This window comes from Engystomops pustulosus, chromosome 3 (assembly GCF_040894005.1).
Source record: "Engystomops pustulosus chromosome 3, aEngPut4.maternal, whole genome shotgun sequence".
Classification (NCBI taxonomy): Eukaryota; Metazoa; Chordata; class Amphibia; order Anura; family Leptodactylidae; genus Engystomops; species Engystomops pustulosus.
The window spans coordinates 214,804,467-214,823,799 of NC_092413.1; the positions used below are offsets into that span (position 1 = coordinate 214,804,467).

A 19,333-nucleotide genomic window follows, 5' to 3' on the forward strand; every position below is an offset into this window, starting at 1 on the left:
ATACAGGATAGGAGTAGTAGTGCTGTGCTTTGCCCATATATATATATATATATATATATATATATATATATATATATATACAGGATAGGAGTAGTAGTAGTACTGTGCCCATATATACAGGATAGGAGTAGTAGTACTGTGCTGTGCCCATATATACAGGATATGAGTAGTAGTATTGTGCTGTGACCATATATACAGGGTAGGAGTAGTAGTACTGTGCTGTCCCCATATATACAGGATAGGAGTAGTAGTATTGTGCTGTGGCCATATATACAGGATAGGAGTAGTAGTACTATGCTCTCCCCATATATACAGGATAGGAATATTAGTACTGTGCTGTGCCCATATATACAGGATGGGAGTGGTAGTAGTACTGTGCTGTGCCCATATGTACAGGATTGGGGTAGTAGTATTGTAATGTGGCCATATATACAGGATAGGAGTAGTAGCACTGTGCTGTACCCATATATACAGGGTAGGAGTAGTAGTACTGTGCTGTCCCCATATATACAGGATAGGAGTAGTAGTACTGTGCTGTGCCCATATATACAGGATATGAGTAGTAGTATTGTGCTGTGACCATATATACAGGATAGGAGTAGTAGTACTGTGCTGTCCCCATATATACAGGATGGGAGTAGTAGTAGTAGTGTGCTGTGCCCATATGTACAGGATTGGAGTAGTAGTATTGTAATGTGACCATATATACAGGATAGGAGCAGTAGTACTGTGCTGTGCCAGTATATACAGGATAGGAGTAGTAGTACTGTGCTGTGCCCATATATACAGGATAGGAGTAGTAGTACTATGCTGTCCCCATATATACAGGATAGGAATATTAGTACTGTGCTGTGCCCATATATACAGGATGGGAGTGGTAGTAGTACTGTGCTGTGCCCATATGTACAGGATTGGGGTAGTAGTATTGTAATGTGGCCATATATACAGGATAGAAGCAGTAGTACTGTGCTGTGCCAGTATATACAGGATAGGAGTAGTAGCACTGTGCTGTACCCATATATACAGGGTAGGAGTAGTAGTACTGTGCTGTCCCCATATATACAGGATAGGAGTAGTAGTACTGTGCTGTGCCCATATATACAGGATATGAGTAGTAGTATTGTGCTGTGACCATATATACAGGATAGGAGTAGTAGTACTGTGCTGTCCCCATATATACAGGATGGGAGTAGTAGTAGTAGTGTGCTGTGCCCATATGTACAGGATTGGAGTAGTAGTATTGTAATGTGACCATATATACAGGATAGGAGCAGTAGTACTGTGCTGTGCCAGTATATACAGGATAGGATTAGTAGTACTGTGCTGTGCCCATATATACAGGATAGGAGTAGTAGTACTGTGCTTTGCCAGTATATACAGGATAGGAGTAGTAGTACTGTGCTGTACCCATATATACAGGGTAGGAGTAGTAGTACTGTGCTATGCCTATGCATACAGGATAGGAGTAGTAGTACTGTGTTGTCCGAATATATACAGGATATGAGTAGTAGTATTGTGCTGTGACCATAGATACAGGATAGGAGTAGTAGTACTGTGCTGTCCCCATATATACAGGATAGGAATATTAGTACTGTGCTGTGCCCATATATACAGGATGGGAGTGGTAGTAGTACTGTGCTGTGCCCATATGTACAGGATTGGGGTAGTAGTATTGTAATGTGGCCATATATACAGGATAGGAGCAGTAGTACTGTGCTGTGCCAGTATATACAGGATAGGAGTAGTAGCACTGTGCTGTGCCCATATATACAGGATAGGAGTAGTAGTACTGTGCTTTGCCCATATATATATACAGGATAGGAGTAGTAGTAGTACTGTGCCCATATATACAGGATAGGAGTAGTAGTACTGTGCTGTGCCCATATATACAGGATATGAGTAGTAGTGTTGTCCATATATATATATATATATATATATATATATATATATATGTATATATATATATATATATATATATATATATATACAGGATAGTAGTAGTAGTATTGTGTGCAGTGTATATATATACAGGATAGGAGTAGTAGTACTGTAATGTGGCCATATATACAGGATAGGAGTAGTAGTACTGTAATGTGGCCATTTATACAGGATAGGAGTAGTAGTACTGTAATGTGGCCATATATACAGGATAGGAGTAGTAGTACTGTAATGTGGCCATATACTGTATACAGGATTGAACTGTCCTGAAGTTCCCTTCAGCCATCATATTCGTGTATTGGAGCACAGGACCTGCCAGGACGTTCAGCCAAGGTTCTCCTATTAACACACTCCAGGAGCTGAAGTCATAAAGCTGCCATGTATCTCTGTAATCTGTATCTCATCATGGGATTAGAGGGAGAAATCCATGGAACACAATATCCATTCCTGGCGGGTGCAGCGTCCGCTGCCAGTGCTGAGATATTTCTGTTATCACGTCCTGATATAAACAATTTAACATTTACTGACTTTAATTTTCTGAATTCCTCTGGTTAATGAGGGCGGCTGCGGCACGCAATGAGATTAACAAAGATGTTCCAATAGTGGTGGCCAGAGGGGGCGCTACCTCCTCCTATGCTGAACAATTAGGTATTTGTATATGTTACCAAAGCAGGAATATCCAAGCAGATTGTTCAAGGTGTCCTACTGGGGTGTCACCAGGTCAAAAGATATTGGACATCTTTTGGCCAGAGCCCCAGATATCCCAGGGTCAGATCCCGTTGTCCAGAAAGTGTTCCCCGCTGTCACCACAGGACGCAGATAGGGAAGAGTCTTTAGTGGAGCAGGAAGCCATCAGCTCCCTGCACCACTGCAGAGCCCCAGAGACGCTGTATGTCCTCATACAGCGTCTCCTGCTTCAAGCAGCTCAGTATTAGCATACAAAGGGGGTCCTGTGCTATAATACAAAGGGGGGCCTGTGCTATAATACAAAGGGGGGCCTGTGCTACAATACAAAGGGGGGCCTGTGCTATAATACAAAGGGGGGCCTGTGCTATAATACAAAGGGGGTCCTGCTCTATAATACAAAGGGGGGCCTGTGCTATAATACAAAGGGGGTCCTGCCCTATAATACAAAGGGGGGGCCTGTGCTATAATACAAAGGGGGGCCTGTGCTATAATACAAAGGGGGTCCTGCTCTATAATACAAAGGGGGGCCTGTGCTATAATACAAAGGGGGGCCTGTGCTATAATACAAAGGGGGTCCTGCTCTATAATACAAAGGGGGGCCTGTGCTATAATACAAAGGGGGTCCTGCCCTATAATACAAAGGGGGGGCCTGTGCTATAATACAAAGGGGGGCCTGTGCTATAATACAAAGGGGGTCCTGCTCTATAATACAAAGGGGGGGCCTGTGCTATAATACAAAGGGGGTCCTGTGCTATAATACAAAGGGGGTCCTGTGCTATAATACAAAGGAAGTCCTGTACTGTAATACAAAGGGGGTCATCTTCTATAATACAAAGGGGGTCCTGTGCTTCATTACTATGGGGGAGTGGCAGGCTACATTACTATGGGGGGATGGCAGGCTACATTACTATGGGGGGGGATGGCAGGCTACATTAATATGGGGGATGGCAGGCTACATTACTATGAGGGATGGCCGGCTACATTACTATGGGGGATGGCAGGATACATTAATATGGGGGATGGCAGGCTACATTACTATGGGGGATGGCAGGCTACATTACTATGGGGGATGGCAGGCTACATTACTATGGTGGATGGCAGGCTACATTACTATGGGGGATGGCAGGCTACATTACTATGGGGGATGGCAGGCTACATTACTATGGGGGATGGCAGGCTACATTACTATGGGGGGATGGCAGGCTACATTACTATGGGTGGGATGGCAGGCTACATTACTATGGGGGATGGCAGGCTACATTACTATGGGGGAGTGGCAGGCTACATTACTATGGGGGGATGACAGGCTACATTACTATGGGGGATGGCAGGCTACATTACTATGGGTGGGATGGCAGGCTACATTACTATGGGGGATGGCAGGCTACATTACTATGGGGGAGTGGCAGGCTACATTACTATGGGGGGATGACAGGCTACATTACTATGGGGGATGGCAGGCTACATTACTATGGGGGATGGCAGGCTACATTACTATGGGGGATGGCAGGCTACATTACTATGGGGGATGGCAGGCTACATTACTATGGGGGAATGGCAGGCTACATTACTATGGGGGGATGGCAGGCTACATTACTATGGGGGGATGGCAGGATACATTACTACGGGGGTTGGCAGGATACATTATTATGGGAAGATGACAGACTATATTACTATGGGGGATGGCAGGCTACATTACTATGGGGGAATGGCAGGCTACATTACTATGGGGGGATGGCAGGCTACATTACGGGGGTTGGCAGGATACATTATTATGGGAAGATGACAGACTATATTACTATGGGGGATGGCAGGCTACATTACTATGGGGGGATGGCAGGCTACATTACTATGGGGGGATGGCAGGCTACATTACGGGAATTGGCAGGATACATTATTATGGGTGGATGACAGGCTATATCACTATGGGGGGATGGCAGGCTACATTACTACGGGGGTTGGCAGGATACATTTTTATGGGTGGATGACAGGCTACATTACTACGGGGGTTGACAGGATACATTATTATGGGTGGATGACAGGCTATATTACTATGGGGGAGTGGCAGGCTACATTACTATGGGGGGATGGCAGGCTACATTACTATGGGGGGGGGATGGCAGGCTACATTAATATGGGGGATGGCAGGCTACATTACTATGAGGGATGGCAGGCTACATTACTATGGGGGATGGCAGGCTACATTACTATGGGGGATGGCAGGCTACATTACTATGGGGGATGGCAGGCTATATTACTATGGGGGTTGTCAGGCTACATTACTATGGGGGGATGGCAGGCTACATTACTATGGGTGGGATGGCAAGCTACATTACTATGGGGGATGGCAGGCTACATTACTATGGGGGAGTGGCAGGCTACATTACTATGGGGGGATGACAGGCTACATTACTATGGGGGATGGCAGGCTACATTACTATGGGGGATGGCAGGCTACATTACTATGGGGGATGGCAGGCTACATTACTATGGGGGGATGGCAGGCTACATTACTATGAGGGGATAGCAGGCTACATTACTATGAGGGGATAGCAGGCTACATTACTATGAGGGGATAGCAGGCTACATTACTATGAGGGGATAGCAGGCTACATTACTATGGGGGGATGGCAGGCTACATTACTATGGGGGATGGCAGGCTACATTACTATGGGGGAATGGCAGGCTACATTACTATGGGAAGATGACAGACTATATTACTATGGGGGATGGCAGGCTACATTACTATGGGGGAATGGCAGGCTACATTACTATGGGGGGATGGCAGGCTACATTACGGGGGTTGTCAGGATACATTATTATGGGAAGATGACAGACTATATTACTATGGGGGATGGCAGGCTACATTACTATGGGGGGATGGCAGGCTACATTACTATGGGGGAGTGGCAGGCTACATTACTATGGGGGGGATGGCAGGCTACATTACGGGAATTGGCAGGATACATTATTATGGGTGGATGACAGGCTATATCACTATGGGGGGATGGCAGGCTACATTACGGGGGTTGGCAGGATACATTATTATGGGAAGATGACAGACTATATTACTATGGGGGATGGCAGGCTACATTACTATGGGGGGATGGCAGGCTACATTACTATGGGGGGATGGCAGGCTACATTACGGGAATTGGCAGGATACATTATTATGGGTGGATGACAGGCTATATCACTATGGGGGGATGGCAGGCTACATTACTACGGGGGTTGGCAGGATACATTTTTATGGGTGGATGACAGGCTACATTACTACGGGGGTTGACAGGATACATTATTATGGGTGGATGACAGGCTATATTACTATGGGGGAGTGGCAGGCTACATTACTATGGGGGGATGGCAGGCTACATTACTATGGGGGGGGGATGGCAGGCTACATTAATATGGGGGATGGCAGGCTACATTACTATGAGGGATGGCAGGCTGCATTACTATGGGGGATGGCAGGCTACATTACTATGGGGGATGGCAGGCTACATTACTATGGGGGATGGCAGGCTATATTACTATGGGGGTTGTCAGGCTACATTACTATGGGGGGATGGCAGGCTACATTACTATGGGGGATGGCAGGCTACATTACTATGGGGGATGGCAGGCTACATTACTATGGGGGATGGCAGGCTACATTACTATGGGGGATGGCAGGCTACATTACTATGGGGGATGGCAGGCTATATTACTATGGGGGTTGTCAGGCTACATTACTATGGGGGGATGACAGGCTACATTACTATGGGGGATGGCAGGCTACATTACTATGGGGGATGGCAGGCTACATTACTATGGGGGATGGCAGGCTACATTACTATGGGGGGATGGCAGGCTACATTACTATGAGGGGATAGCAGGCTACATTACTATGAGGGGATAGCAGGCTACATTACTATGAGGGGATAGCAGGCTACATTACTATGAGGGGATAGCAGGCTACATTACTATGGGGGGATGGCAGGCTACATTACTATGGGGGATGGCAGGCTACATTACTATGGGGGAATGGCAGGCTACATTACTATGGGAAGATGACAGACTATATTACTATGGGGGATGGCAGGCTACATTACTATGGGGGAATGGCAGGCTACATTACTATGGGGGGATGGCAGGCTACATTACGGGGGTTGTCAGGATACATTATTATGGGAAGATGACAGACTATATTACTATGGGGGATGGCAGGCTACATTACTATGGGGGGATGGCAGGCTACATTACTATGGGGGAGTGGCAGGCTACATTACTATGGGGGGGATGGCAGGCTACATTACGGGAATTGGCAGGATACATTATTATGGGTGGATGACAGGCTATATCACTATGGGGGGATGGCAGGCTACATTACTACGGGGGTTGGCAGGATACATTATTATGGGTGGATGACAGGCTACATTACTACGGGGGTTGACAGGATACATTATTATGGGTGGATGACAGGCTATATTACTATGGGGGGATGGCAGGCTACATTACTATGGGTGGGATGGCAAGCTACATTACTATGGGGGATGGCAGGCTACATTACTATGGGGGATGGCAGGCTACATTACTATGGGGGGATAGCAGGCTACATTACTATGAGGGGATAGCAGGCTACATTACTATGGGGGGATGGCAGGCTACATTACTATGGGGGATGGCAGGCTACATTACTATGGGGGAATGGCAGGCTACATTACTATGGGAAGATGACAGACTATATTACTATGGGGGATGGCAGGCTACATTACTATGGGGGAATGGCAGGCTACATTACTATGGGGGGATGGCAGGCTACATTACGGGGGTTGTCAGGATACATTATTATGGGAAGATGACAGACTATATTACTATGGGGGATGGCAGGCTACATTACTATGGGGGAGTGGTAGGCTACATTACTATCGGGGGCTGCTCTGCAGCCAGGGACAAACACACAGTAGGCTGAGATCTTGAAAAGAACTGATGGTTCCTTAATTAGAAGAACATTAGCATAGCAAATGACATGATGGTAATAAACTCCTTCCTTCATAAGGCCAGCAAGCTGTGTATTGGCTGGCGGTAGCCTTAGAAAAAGTCCTTGGCTAGCAGGAACCTCAGCCTGGACTAGTTGTCAGCAGGATTGGCAAGTATCTCTGGTGATAATTTTCGGCTCTGCTGCATCGAAAGCACAGAATAACAATCTTTGTGTAGATCAGATCACTCAACATGGAGAGAACACTGAAGACTAAGGGCCACATTTATCACTTTTGTGCGCCTAAGTGTAGTAGTTGTTCTGTTTTGACAGAATTATCACAAGCTAAAACCATCTGTGATAAGTATATTTCCTGCCTCTTATAAATCACTTTACTTTAACACAGTTTAGGCGCAATTTTGGCGCAGTTTAGGCGCAATATTAGATTCAGGCAGTTACATGTGATCCTGCTACAAGCTCCTTTCTGCTTCTCCCACAGCCCAGAATGAAGATAACACTCACAGCAGCACCCAGGTGTGTGACACCCAGCACCCAGTGACCTCCTCAGCAGGGGCTTCTCCTGGAGGGGATCCCCCAGTGCTGGTCTCCTGCTGCACCCCTGTAATTCTGCACAGTATCCCCCTCAGACACACTGGTGATACTGTGCAGAATGACATGGGGGACACTTGTCTGTAGTATCTGCAACATTCTGCAAAGTTCTCTTCTCTCTTGCTCTGAGCTCAGGATTTTGCAGAATGTTTTGTAAATAGAAGGTGATGAACTGTAAATAGAGTCTGCAGCTCCTGTCTGCAGTGTATCTAATGTATCTATTATATGTACTAGTGTCTGTAATGTATCTAATGTCTGTATTATCTGTTCCAGTGTCTGGCTGAGCTCTGCTGCTAGAAATGAGCTCTTCTGCAAAGGGGCTCAGTGCTTTCTTCTCAGTTAACGCCACCTTCGGGCTGGAGTGTTTTTGCGCCCGTTTTTGCGCCTAAATGAAAACGTTGCAAGTGATGAATATCATTAGGCGCAGCAAAACATCTGGATTGGTAAGATAGATGAGGGAAGGCTGGTTATTTTTGCTGCGTGGCTAATTTGACGTTTAATCGCAAAAATGGCGCAAAAACGGTGCGCCTGAATGAAAAGGCGCAAAAACAACAGAAAAAACGAGTGATACATGTGGCCCTAAGCCTTCAGACAAAGACTGTGACCAAGAGCCCTAACCGAGCCTATATTTATAAACTTTCTCTATCTAGACACTCTGGGGTGCCAGCCAATGAGTCCCCTGCTAAGCCTCAGGAAAGTTACAATTTAGTGTAAATAGATTTAACAGACATATGATATAGTGTGACTTTATGGAGGTTGTGGGGACATTACTGGAGGCTGTGGGGGAAATTACTTTTTGGGTGTTCTGCTTGCTCTGTAAGAGACTGCTTGCAGATAAGACACTATGTACAATCTACTCAGCTTCATCGACATTATGCTGCCTGTAGACAGGATAGGACACTATGTACAAATAGCTCAGCTCCTTCTTCTCTATAACATGCTACTAGTAGATATGACACTATGTACAGCATGTTATAGAGCAGCAGGTGCAAATGGAATAGAAAGTGTCAGGTTTTCAGGTGCCATCAATAAGCAAAGTCTCTAACTATTCATTTACAAACAGATCCTATAAAGGGTTGGGTTGTTGTCCATGTAAGGGCCATTCACCATCTCTTTATCTATAAGACATTCCATGAAAATTCTGGAATGATAACACAGACAGTTACAATATACAGACATGTTTTCTCCACCAAAAATAACGTGCTACAAGTTCGAATAAAATATCCCAAATAAAGTATCTAACAGAAATTGTAAACAGCTACAAAAGAACAAAGACAAAATAAATTACTAATTTAGAGAAATATTATGTGACCTGCTGGCAACCACCTTTGTGTTCTCCTGTTCCACGTCCTACAGCACTTCCGGTTGATAAGGTGGCTTAGTGGTAACCTACCTTTACACCACTCCCATGTCTGTGGTTGGAGGGTGTACGGAAGTAAGTGGGTCACGTGAGCTGCAGCTCATTCTAGGAGAAGGACAGAAAAAGTGCAACCCAAGCTACACCTGGACGGCAGTGTCTGGAAGGAACACCGATGGAAATATTAGTTGGATAGTCAGGAAAAACGAAAATGTAGACTCCACCACCCAAAGTTTAAAACTGTAAGATCTCTAAAATTCTCCCTAATTTTTTTCCCACATATGGATGATTTTTCTTACCCTGCTAACCATTACCACTTTAACTCATGGAATATACCAGAGCCAGTAGTGGATTATAATTTAGGCAGTTTGGGGAGTACCCTAGGGTCTAAACTTTCTACGGGATACATGACCACCCAAACCATCCAACAAATTTTATACTGAGAAGGATCTTCACCCATGAAAGTCTAATACAACTGTTCCTGCTCTCAATATACATGCACAAAAGAGCCGTTTCAGGACCTTTCACGGTCCCCCAAGTGTTCTGAAACCACAGATTGAAAGCAGCAGAAGGGAAATGTCCTCCAGTCCCCAAGAAGCTGATTCTAGTACCAGATGCAGGAAGTGATTCCAGACTTGTAGGGGCCATAATATCCATACAGCCCAGGGCCCATGGTGGTCTTAGTCCACCCCTGACCATAGCACACCCACAAATATCCCTGATAAGAGTAACATCATGAAAAGGTGACCACCTGTTATGTCACATATAGCTTGTTGGGTTGGTGGAGGCTCTCCAAACCCTCTCCAGAATATGGGTTTTGTCCTCTCCACCATCCCGGCCTGATACATGTAATAGTATCATCCATCACACCACAGTCTGTAACATCTCAGGAGAAGCCATGATTAGACAGGAGATAATTTAGAAGCCCCTGAACTATCAGCCTCTTCATAATCCTGGCCTGAATCACGTAGTCGTATGATCCAATTTCTCCATTGTCCTTCAGATCTCAGGAGGGGCCATGCTTAGACTGGAGATGATTTAGAAGCCTAACAAAGACCATGACAAATGTTTACGGGGTCGGGTGAAGTTGTCTTTTCCTGTCATAAGACTTTGAATACAATCTTCAGACTGTCATAAGTGGAAATGATTTCCTTCCATTTAGTGTTTTATGACTTTATTTATGCCACCTTTGTAGTGTTTTATGTGTTGGTGACAGGTCTATAAAAACTTCTGTCCCAGAGGGATTTGTGTGGTGCCGGAGCTGGTGAATTGCTAATACTTTCATCATATGACCTGCACTTCCTAATTTAGAATAAGACTGAGGTTTCAGCTTCTTTTTGCTCATTGAAGGGGTTTCCTGGGCTAAGAATATTGTTGAGGGTCCATCAAGCAGACCACCGGATGAGCTGCGTTTTCAGAAAACCCTCGGAGGCTAAGACAAGGAGATAAAAAACTAAAAGATACACACCCTGCTTTGTCTCATCCCATGGCAAAGCCTCTGGTTAGTATGTTAAAGGCCCTGTTGTGAGTTACTGTACATGGTCCCTTGTCATCAATAAATGGCCTCACCGGTCATAGGAGCAAAAACGGGGATGTATATGAGTGAGGCCACTGATTGTTACATCGGAGACATGTGATCACCAAAACGTCTGGCCCATCCAGGAGTGTCAATAAAGTGAAAACACTTGATGAAACTTGGGGCTGGAGCAGAGTCCAGTAAGTTTTACCCCCTAAGGTTTTCCGTTTAAATGGAAATAAAACTTTTACCATCCTGCCTCTTATTAATCACTTTACTTTGGGTGCAACATAGGCACAATGGGGCAGATATACTTACCCGGCCCATTCGCGATCCAGTGGCGCGTTCTCTGCGGTGGATTCGGGTCCGTCCGGGATTTACTAAGGCAGTTCCTCCGACGTCCACCAGGTGGCGCTGCTGCACTGAAGAGCATCGGAATGCACTCAAGTACACCAAGCCGGGCTGAGTGAAGGTAAGTGCAAGCTCCGCGACACTTTTTTTTTTTTAAATGCGACGTGTTTTCAGAATCTGTCAGGTTTTCGTTTCGCCCCCGATTTCCGTCGCGTGCATGCCAGCGCCGATGCGGCCAAATCCGATCGCGTGCGCCAAAATCCCGGGGCAATACAGGGAAAATCTGCGCAAATCGGAAATATTCGGGTAACATGTCGGGAAAATGTGAATGACCCCCAATGTTAGATTCGGGCACTTACATGTGATCCTGCTACAAGCTCCTCTCTGCTTCTCCCACACACTCCAGCATGAGAATGACCCTCACAGCAGCACCCAGGTGTATGACACCTTGCACCCAGTGACCTCCTCAGCAGGGGCTTCTCCTGGAGGGGATCCCCCAGTGCTGATCTTCTGCTGCCCCCCCCCCCCCCCTGTAATTCTGCTCAGTATCCTCCTCACACACCAGTGTGGTCTTCCTGCTACACGGAGAAACTTCTGTGTCCTGTCTCTACCCCTCTCCCCACATTTCCTTGCTGCTTTGAGCTTTTGCTGAATATTTGTAAACAGAAGCTCCTTAACTATAAACAGAGGCTGCATAAAGTGTGAACACTGGCTGAGCTCTGCTGCTGTACTATACTATAAGAAGAGCACTTAGGATCTTGCTTCTCCGTTTTTTCTCATTGTTTTTGCTCCAAAATTGCACCTTAATGAAAAATCCCTATTGATTACTCCTAGGACACGCAGCAAAATATCTGGATAAAGGAGAGAAAATGGTTATTTTTGATGCTCTGCTAGTTTGTTTTTGCAAAACTGGCGCAAAAGTACCGAGATAAAATAAAAAGTTGCTAGAACAAGAACAAAAACAAGTGATACATCTGGCCAATTATCTATTTGGTGAATGATAGATAGAAAGAAATATGAGATCGATAGATAGATAAATATATAGAAATCTTCCGGCGATTCACTAAGGTAGTGCGCCTGATATCCACCAGGTGCTGCTGCTGCGCTGAAGTCGGCCGGAGTTCGCCGGAGTTTACCATCCTATGCTGGGTGCAGGTAAGCGTGTGTGAAGTGACACATTTTTTAAAAAAAATATACAGCGGTTTTTCCAAATCCGTCGGGTTTTCCGACGGCCACGCCCCCAATTTCCGTCGCATGCATGACAGCGCCGATGCACCACAATCCGATCACTTGCGCCAAAAACAATTGGCAATTCGGCGCAAACCGGTAATTTTTGGGAAACCTGATGAAAAAGAGCTATTCGGGCCCTTAGTAAATGACCCCCAATGGGTCAGATGTATCACCTTTTTTTTGTTGTTTTTGCTCCTTTTCTTAGTGTCGCACTGTTTTTGCGCCAGCTTTGCGACTAAACAACAAGCTAGCCACGCAGCAAAAATTACCATATCTTCCTCATTTATCTGTCCAATCCAGATGTTTTACTGCACCTAATAATATTCATCAGTTGTGATTTTTCAATCATTTGGCGTAAACTGAGAAGCAGCACTGAGCTCTTATCCCCAGGAACAGAGCTCAGCAGACACTATAAACACTACCTGCAGCCTCTGTTTACAGTTCATGACCTTCTATTTACAAACAATCTGCAAAAGCAGCAGCTCACAGCAAGAGAGAAGAGAAGTGTGTAGCATTTTGCAGATACTACAGAGAATTGTCCCCATGTGCCAGGATAGAAGAGAAGTGTGTAGGAGCTGCAGACAGAACATAGAAGGTTCCCTCGTGTAGCAGGATAGAAGAGAAGTGAGTGGGAGCTGCAGACAGGACAGAGAAGTGTCCCCCGTGTAGCAGGATAGAAGAGAAGTGAGTGGGAGCTGCAGACAGGACAGAGAAGTGTCCCCATGTAGCAGGATAGAAGAGAAGTGAGTGGGAGCTGCAGACAGTACAGAGAAGTGTCCCCCGTGTAGCAGGATAGAAGAGAAATGAGAAGAAGCTGCAGACAGGACAGAGAAGTGTCCCGTGTAGCAGGATGACCACACTGGTGTCCGAGGGGGATACTGTGCAGAATTACAAGGGAGCAGCAGAAGATCAGCACTGGGGATCCCCTCCAAGAGAAGCCCCTGCTGAGGAGATCACTGGGTGCTGGGTGTCACACACCTGGGTGCTGCTGTGGGGGTCATTCTCATGCTGGGGTGCGGGGGAGAAGCAGAGAGGAGCTTGTAGGAGGATCACATGTAAGAGAGCCAATCAAACATTGCGCCTAAACTGCACCTAAAGTAAAGTGATTAATAAGAGGCAGGAACTCATCCCAGATGGTTGTAGCTTGTGATAATTCAGGCGCAACAAATGCACCAGAATAGAGGCGCCACTACTACACTTAAACGCAGAACAGTGATACATCTGGCCCAATACTTTTCTTTACTTCATGCTCTTCTATTCATTGTTCTTCCAGGTTTCACTTACAGTAAGTATTTCAGCAGAGTCTCCTGGCTTAGAGGGAGTGTCTGTCTGACCAGACCCCTTTCTTTCTGCAGTGTCATCCATATCTGGGGAAACCCATTAAATACGGGCTGCCCTCTCTGCCTTTATCAGTCTCTTGCAGGACCTGACTGCTACATACGTTACTGACATCATGGCGTATGACACAAATATGAGGTTTAAGTTTTCCATATTGGCCATCGGACTCCAGGTCCTTCTTATTGTATTATTCGGAGTATTTGTGCGATATGATACAGAAAGCCATGTCACCTCCCCAAATGCCACCCACAGGGATGATGAATTTGTCGACTTATATCCATGTGAGTATTCATTTCAATCTACTTGTGTCATTTTTTTTAGAATTTTTCTAATTCATAAAAATGTAATATATGCGGAATATTTATGAATAATAGAAATCATTGAAGTGATACATTGTAATTAATTTGTAATTAGTTATAAAATAATAAACTTTACATGTAAAATGCTGGTTTCAAGTCCACAAAAAACTAACAATATATATACATTGATATTAAATACTCGCTAAATAGGGTTTAATGCTAATTCCAAATAATTTTCCTATTATGTATGAATTCTTTTTGTTTAATGATTTATTTTTTATTTATTTTATTAAATATAAATATTTATTATTTTAATATTATGAATTTTTTAAATGTCATTTTTTTAATTTATTTATATATCATATAATATATAAATTATATAATTATATCATTTTATAATAATTAATTATTAGTTTTTATACTTACTGTGTAATTACATTCCACTGATACGAAGTATCGCTGCCAAAACCAAAAATACATTTTATCACAGGAAATATTGCACAAGAAAATAGTCGGACTGTGTCTAATTACATCCACGGAGCAGGATTTCCTCCTCAGTGATAACTTTCCAGAGGGTGAAATTTTACGTTACGAGAAAAGCCATTGACTTGAGTGATAGTGTGTGATGATAAGTGACGATAGGTGAAAGGCTCGGAATCTACTCGAAAAAAATAAATATGATATATTATAAAAAGATATATTTTTATCTTGGGGAATTTTTTTATTTCTTTATTGTACTCCATTATTTTTTATATCTTGCACATTAAAAATATCCATAATAACATAACAAAATCACCAATATTATCTAAAATATTCCACTCTTATATATGTCATTTTACATCTCCCATTGTAAGATAGGTTTTAGAATTCAGATAATGTTTTTTTAAAAAAAAAAGGATCTCAAATATTCCCCTATAATATATTATACATTGATGATTAGTTGGTAATTTTGGGTAATTTTATGTATAAGATTTGTTCTAATTTTACACATGGGCCGTTGTTTTACGCTTCCGTATCATCTAATGTTACATCTGTTGTATGATCTTCCTGTTGCATGTAAGTGCTGATCTTGCGACACAAATTCCGCGGTTTTTCCGAATCCGTCTTGTTGTCTGACGGCCAAGCCCCCCGATTTCTGTTGCGTGAAAGCCGCCGCCGATGCACCAAATTCCGATCGCGTGCACCAAAATCCCGGGGCAATTCGGCGCAAATCGGAAATCGTCGGGAAACCCAACGAAAGTGCGCGATTCGGACCATTAGTAAATGAGCCCCAATGAGCTCTATATAAGAAGTATCAATTCTGAATCGCCTAAATAAAATTTGGGCCCCAGTGTAATTGATGGCCATGCACAACACTAGTTTCTTTAGAGTATATAAAAGAACACAGATAACTGCAAGGTGCATGAGGATCGGGGGTTTCACACATTGGTGGGATGCAGGTGGATTTATGCATTTGGGGGATCCCAATGCCCTGGGGGTCCTACTTATATGGCAGAAGGGTTCTTTGCTGTATCAGGATCCTGGTCTTAACTTAGACCCCCAACCAGACAAATACAATGGGGGAGATTTATCAAGCTGGAATTCTGGAGTAATTTGCATTGAAATGGCTTATGCCACATTTATTAAAGGAAACTTACCACTTGAAGTGGTAGGTATAAGAAGGAAATACCGAGCACCAGGTCAGGGTGAGCTGGTGCCGGAGCTTATTTTTGTTAGTGTTTTAAACCGCAGTATCGCAGTTTAAAACACTTTTTAAACTTTATGGCCGAAGGGAGGTACGCGCTCGGCGTTTACCATGCGCGCGGCTCTCCTTCACTTCCTATGTGGTTGCGTGCATGGTAAGCACCAAGCGCGTACCTCCCTGCGCCAAAGCAGCTTCGGCCATAAAGTTTAAAAAGTGTTTTAAACCGCGATACAGCGGTTTAAAACACTAACAAAAATAAGCTCCGGCACCAGCTCATCCTGAGCTGGTGCTTGGTAGTTCCTTCTTATACCTGCCATTTCAAGTGGTAGGTTTCCTTTAATGGTTTTCGATGATTCTTGGGTGTTTTCCAACTTGTCTAAAAAAACGAAACGGCCCCTGGAACAGGGGCGTGGCTTTGTTCGTGCGCCAGAAACTAGACAAACCAATAGCTGGTCCATAGACTCCATAGTCATAAACTACAACAGATCAGTCATCCAGCATGAATATCTGGCACAGAGTATGACTGTGGAGTCTTACTTTGCATTGATCTATTCACTGACCTCTTCCAATGCATGCAACTTTTTCTTTAGAGGGAACCTGGCACCATTTCACAAATAAGCCTAATAACAAGCTCCCATAGTAGTAGCCACACTGTCTTTAGCTCAAAATGCATAGTTCCTATCCCAAGAAATGAAGTTTGTAAGTCTACCGGACAGCCTGCCTGAAGGCGCAGGGTGTCCCTAGAGCCTGTGCTACTCATGCAAGGCAGTGTGTTTCTCACCTCACGTTTGCTCTTCCCCACAGACATGAGATAAGAGACAAATAGGCTTAAAACTTAATTTTCTGGGGATAGGAACTATGCATTTTTTTTAGCTATTAATAAATAAGATAGTATAGTGCTATGGGATCTTGTTATGAGACTTATTAGTGAATCTGGGGACAGGTTCCCTTTCATAGGACTTTTCATCAGCTTCACCAACCCCATTGCCTTGCATCATATTTCCCACTGATTCTGATGCAGTTTGAATTTTCTTTCTATCCCCCACCATTCCTGAGAGATGAATGTCAACATTTTTGAACTTTTTACTGTCAGATGCCATGTGGTCTGCACCTGTCCACAACCACACATATGACAATAGAAAACCTAATAAGCATTTTTGGTACTGTAACTAAATCGAAACAGGGGTGTGACTAGGAGAGGCTGGGCCCCATAGCAGATTTCTGCATGGGCCCCCCTTTCCCTTAAAAAAATCAATACATATTTAGGCTGCATTTTTAGGCCGGACGGGCGATCCAGGAGATGTGGGTGGGCCAGGAGAGAGGTGGGCGGTAGCCGGAACACAGCGGGAGGGGCCTGGGGGCACGACCTGGCAGGCACCCAGCAGCGCGTCCCACCAAGGGGCTGATGCAAAGCACTAAAGGGTCACAGAGACCGTGCTGGCCCCTGAACCTCATGGGCCCCATAGCAGCCACTAAGGCTGCTACGGCGGGAGTTACGCTACTGGAAAAAATGCTAATTAGGATCTCTACTGTCAGATGGGTGCCTGAAGAAGATAGTTTGGCTCCGTCTGGTTGGCCATATGATATTGACTAATCAATAATGACAGGTACTGGAAGAATTGATGGAGGTGGAGAAAAGAGATGCTACAAGTACATTGCTCTATTCAGCTGCAGTACATAGTAGTGGGAGGGGGGCATGCTGAATAATCATAGAACAGACTTCAATCTGTGGCACCTAGTAGTGTGGTATATACCTGGTGGTCCAGCAATGCATGTAACCCCCATCCCCCACTTTTTGTATGTGTGATTGATTTTGCTAGACCAGTCACCCATCCTGACACGTCTGTTGGAAAAAGGAGCAAAAAATTGTGCAAATACCCCAATGCGCCCAAAATGTCACTCTTTTTAGCTGATTTTGCATATGATTTGGAACATGTTTTTCAGCTGAGTTTTAACCCCTTCAGGACTAAACCATTTTGGTCTTTAGGACCAAGCCCTAATTTTTTTAAATCTGCCCTTCGTCCCTATAAGTGGTTATAGCTTTGAAACGCTTTAACATATGCTGGATATTTTGAGAATGTTTTCTCGTGACACATTGTGCATCAAATTAGTTGAAAATTTTGTTTTTGTTTATTAAAATTTTTACAAAAATTCAAAAATTTCCAAAATCTCCATTTTCAAATTCTTTGCTTTTCAGGCTGCTAGTCAGAGCACCCAAATAACTTTATTACTAACATTTCCCAGAAGTCTTCTTTATATTCGTGTGGTTTTTTATGATTCTTCTCATATTTCTAGGTTGTTAGGAGGTTTAGAATTTTGGGCACAATTTTTTGAAAATTGACAAAACCCATATTTATAGAGACTTGTGCAGTTTTAAGTGACTTTGAGAGGAATAAATAATAGTAAAGCCCTGTAAATTATTCCAGTATAGAAATGACACCCCTCAATGTATGATAACCAACTTTAAGAAGTTTGTTAACCCTTTAGGTGTCTCACAGGTTAAAAAAATTGAGGTGTAATTTACAAACTGTCATTTTTTTTTTTTTGAAAATACATTCATTTTGGCCCAAATATTAAACATTCACAAAGGAGTGAATCACAAAAAACTGCACAAAGTTTTATACCCAATTTCACCTGCGTATGAAGATGCCCCGCATGTGGTGGTAACTGCTGTGTGGGCATAGAACGGAAGTAGCACCATTTAGCGCCATTCAGGGCGGGGTATTGAACGGAAGGAGGCGCCATTCAGTGCAGATTTGCCTTGTCATATTTTTCAGGCTTTCAAATATATTTTATTAATGTGGATGCATGGGGGCTTATTTTTTTGAGAGATGAGATCCACTTTTCAGGTACCGTATTTTTCGGACTACAAGGCGCACTAAAAATCCTTTGATTTTCTCAGAAATCAAAAGTGCGCCTTATATATGAACCGTACTAACAGACAACAGCTGCCTTGAACTGTGCACAGGTCTGCCACCTGCTGGTCATTCATCCTGATAATCAGGTGCACCTTATAATCCGGTGCACCTTATATATGAACCGTACTTACAGACAACAGCTGCCTAGAACTGTGCACAGGTCTGCCACCTGCTGGTCATTCATCCTTATAATCAGGTGCGCCTTATAGTCCAGTTCGCCTTATACATGAACCGTACTTACAGACAACAGCTGCCTTGAACTGTGCACAGGTCTGCCACCTGCTGGTCATTCATCCTTATAAGCAGGTGCGCCTTATAATCCGGTGCACCTTATATATGAACCTAGACGTTTTAGCAGGCATTTATTGATGGTGCGCCTTATACTCCGGTGTGCCTTATAGTCCGAAAAATACTGTACATCGTTTAGGGGGATTCAATAGCTAATTGAT

The 19,333-nt window shown here is 44.0% G+C and overlaps 1 protein-coding gene across 1 annotated transcript in view; it reads left to right on the forward strand.

Annotated features, from left to right (window-relative positions):
• Nucleotides 1-14,045: 14,045 nt before the first annotated feature.
• Nucleotides 14,046-19,333, forward strand: part of RHAG (Rh associated glycoprotein) — a 41,239-nt gene continuing 35,951 nt past the window's right edge. Inside the window, exon 1 of the mRNA XM_072143776.1 lies at nucleotides 14,046-14,264. Within this exon, the coding sequence (XP_071999877.1) occupies nucleotides 14,099-14,264 (166 nt within the window). The 5' untranslated portion in view covers nucleotides 14,046-14,098. The remainder of the gene's footprint in view (nucleotides 14,265-19,333) is intronic.